A 3,543-nucleotide genomic window follows, 5' to 3' on the forward strand; every position below is an offset into this window, starting at 1 on the left:
TTTGTAAAGATGGGGTCTCACTTTGTTGCCTAGGCTGGTCTCAAACTCCTGGACTCAAGCAATCCTCCCACTTCAGCCTCCCAAAGTGCTGGGATTACAGGCATCAACCACTGCCCACTGCCTCCAGCCATATATTATTAAATATTATGGATGACTTTATTTCCTTTACCTACATGATTATAACTAGCTTAAAAATAAATCAATAAATTACAAACAATAAAACCATAAAATCAAGGAAGATGAGGGCTGCTGCATGTTCCTTTACATTTTATTTGCCATAAACATTAAGATAATACAGCAAATACCGGAGAAAAAACGCTTTTTCATAATTTCCTAATGTAAAGCTTCACACTTAAAAATTATGCTTGCTCCCCCCACCCACCCCAATTCAACATGCAGATATCATTTATTTTCATATATGCTGATTCTAGAGCATTGTAATCTCTTGATGGTTTATGAGAGTATCTTTGCCCTTGCAACAATTTCACAAACTGTATACAATCATGATATAATACCATCATTCAAATGAATCCCCAAGGTAAGGACATTTACACAATATTAACACTAAAAATCTGTTTTTTTTAACACACCATAGAAGTCAAACCACAAAAACCCAGGATCTTGTTTTAAATGTGTTTATGAAGACTGCTGCTGATCTCAAAGCATGCAGGTAATCACGACCACCTAGATGAAGCTGGATGTTGAAACTCCTTCAGTAGGTCCAATGATGTAATTTTTCACTCATCCCAAGTATCTCCATATTTGTTTACTTTGACTAGGAAAAAAGCACAAATAATTGATGATTCCAAGCAATAATAAGTAAAAGATTATTTTAAGTTTGTTGCTATGATGAAAAGTTATGTTTCTCTCTCATTTGAATAAAAGCACATGAGAGTCAAATTATAATTACAAAAAGGGGACGGCCAGACTTTTGTCAACTTGGGGTTGGACAAATGCATTGTATCTAGAATTTTACATAAATAGTTAGTCCTCATAACAAACTTCTAAACACAATTCTCATTTTAATGGTGAGAAAACAGATTAGTAACTTGCCCAAGGTACAAGCCCTAACAAGAACTGAGATTTGAGTACAGGTCTGTTTAGATCCAAAGCCTGGGTACTTTTACATCTTTACTGTACTACCTAAGTAAGTGTGGCACATATTAAGTCACATGGAAAAAAAAAAATTAGTGGGAAATAACAAACATTTGAATTTTCGGTTTTCACAAAAAATACAGCAGTAGAAATGGTGAAGTGTTCAAGTTGTAATTAACTCAATCTTCTCTCTCAGGGCTGTAAATACTACTATAAGAAGAAAATACTACTACATTTCACAGGTACTCTACATTTTACATTTTGAAACATGCTCCACTGTCTATTCTACTCCTTTACTTTTTTGCTCCTCTTCAACATAGCCTCTGTCTATGAGTAATCATAACAATATAAAGCAGCAGTTATCACAGTGTGGACTCTTTTCAGGGAATACATGAAGTCAAAATTATTTCATTATTATACTGACATTATATATCCTTATCCTTCACATTTTGCCTTTTCCCCTTGCTCTAATTCCCTCATGAGTATACGTTACACGGTTTTCTAGAAGCTACAGGATGTGTGGTGACATTGCTCTGGCAGTTAATAGAATACGTGCTTGAATTTTTAAAATTTCTGAGTCTTAATTTCTAATTAGATAAATATCTAATTAGGTGAAAACGTTAAGTGACACTTTCTGACCCTGTGAATCTACCCTGTACTAATTTCAATAATATTTTAGAAAATCACTGAAACTATTTCATAACGTCTTTTCTTTAAATTATATAAAGCACACAAAAAGCCTTTTACCAAAAAAAAAAAGAAAAAAAATCATTTCACATTCTTGTGTCATGTAACAGAACTTGAAGACTTCAGTCAAAAATCACAAATGTCAAAATCCAGCAAATACTAAAGGTCTACAAAATTTCCTTTCTTAACCTCTATTACTATAGAAGCCTAACCCAAAATACTCAATTTCTGATACAGTGTAAGGTACTATGCTATGCAGACAATAATAGAAAAGATTACAAAAATAAGAAAAATATTACTTTCTGCCCTCACAGAGCTTACAATCTAAATCCTCAAAATAATTAGCAGAACAAAGTACCAATGAGTCTTCACTTATTATAGATAGCAATGGCCACTAGATGCATAGTTTATACTAAGTGTTGTTTGATGACAAACATTCGAAAGTATGGTAGATCCCTAATTTATTTCAAAGGTAGATTTTTTTACATCAATAATATGATGCAGATATTATCTATCATTGTTATAAAAACAGAACTCCAAATGAAGCAACCACTAACGATTAAAAATAAAATTAGCTCTAAAAAATGACCATAACAACAAATACGAAGGACTTCCACGTATTTTTGCATTATCTGTGGCATATGACCTTCAAGAAGGTACCAAAGATCTATTCTTTCCATTTTTAAAGTAGTAAATAGAAAACCTTGAAACAATGACACATACTCTGAAATTCCTTAAGAGAAAATCATAAAATCCTATACTGAAATAGCTACAAAACTCTATTCAAATGCCCTCTTCCTTTAGAGGTAAACTTGTATCAAAAAATTTACTTTGGCTAATGTATAGCTACTTCAAAAAGACTTAAAAGAAATCAGCATTTAAAAATTCACAATTATTTTTTAAAAGTAGTTTTTTTTTGCTTTTTTCCTCTTTAAGAAATGCCTTAGAAGCTGGTGTATATGGTATATAACTCTTTCAATTTCACAAATGTACAAGAAAGGTCAGGCACAGTGGCTCCCACCTATAATCTCAGCATTCTGGAAGGTCAAGGTGAAAGGACTGCTTGAGCCCAGGAGTTTGAGACCAGCCTTGGCAACATAGGGAAAAATCCACTGTACCAAAAAAAAATTTTAACAGCCAGGGATGGTGTCATACACCTGTAGTCCCAGCTACTCGGAAAGCTGAGGTAGGAGGACTGCTTGAACCCAGGAGGTCAACCATGATTACACCACTGCACTCCACCCTGGGTGACAGAATAAAACCGTCTCAAAAAGAAAAAACAAACAAAAAAACACAGAAGAAAAAAATAAACAAGAGAAAAACCCAAACGTACAAAGAAAATCAATCTCATTACTCAATCATTCCGTGGTTAGGCCACAAGTGGTATTACAGCACAATGCCAACCTCAGGTCACTACAGCAACTTATGTGATAGGTGTATCATTAGGAAAATAAGACTATCAGATCTCCAAGGAGATTTTTTTATAAGAGAAAAACAGTCAAATGAGTATATAATCTCTACCCTGTGTTACAAAACTAATCTTACTGTCTTAAGTCTTACTATTTGGAATTCATTATTTTCTTTTTTTTTTTTTTGGACACAGAGCCTCTCTCCATCATCCAGGTTGGAGCGCAGTGGCGTGCTGTCAGTCACTGCAACCTCTGTCTCCTGGGTTCATGCAGTTCTCCTGCCTCAGCCTCCCGAGTAGCTGGATTACAGGCATGCACCACCATACCTTTTTTGTATTTTTTTTTTTTTTTT

General features: G+C 34.2%; 1 protein-coding gene across 7 annotated transcripts in view; it reads right to left on the minus strand.

Annotated features, from left to right (window-relative positions):
- Positions 1-250: 250 nt before the first annotated feature.
- The window catches only part of OCIAD1 (OCIA domain containing 1), a 39,976-nt gene continuing 36,683 nt past the window's right edge, over positions 251-3,543 (minus strand). For all 7 annotated transcript variants that reach the window (XM_011927307.1, XM_011927302.1, XM_011927309.1 and 4 more), the window contains one exon: positions 251-775. In XM_011927307.1, coding sequence (XP_011782697.1) covers positions 738-775 — 38 coding nt within the window. In that variant the 3' untranslated portion in view covers positions 251-737. The remainder of the gene's footprint in view (positions 776-3,543) is intronic.

This window comes from Colobus angolensis, unplaced genomic scaffold (genome assembly GCF_000951035.1).
Source record: "Colobus angolensis palliatus isolate OR3802 unplaced genomic scaffold, Cang.pa_1.0 Scaffold71, whole genome shotgun sequence".
NCBI lineage: Eukaryota > Metazoa > Chordata > Mammalia > Primates > Cercopithecidae > Colobus > Colobus angolensis.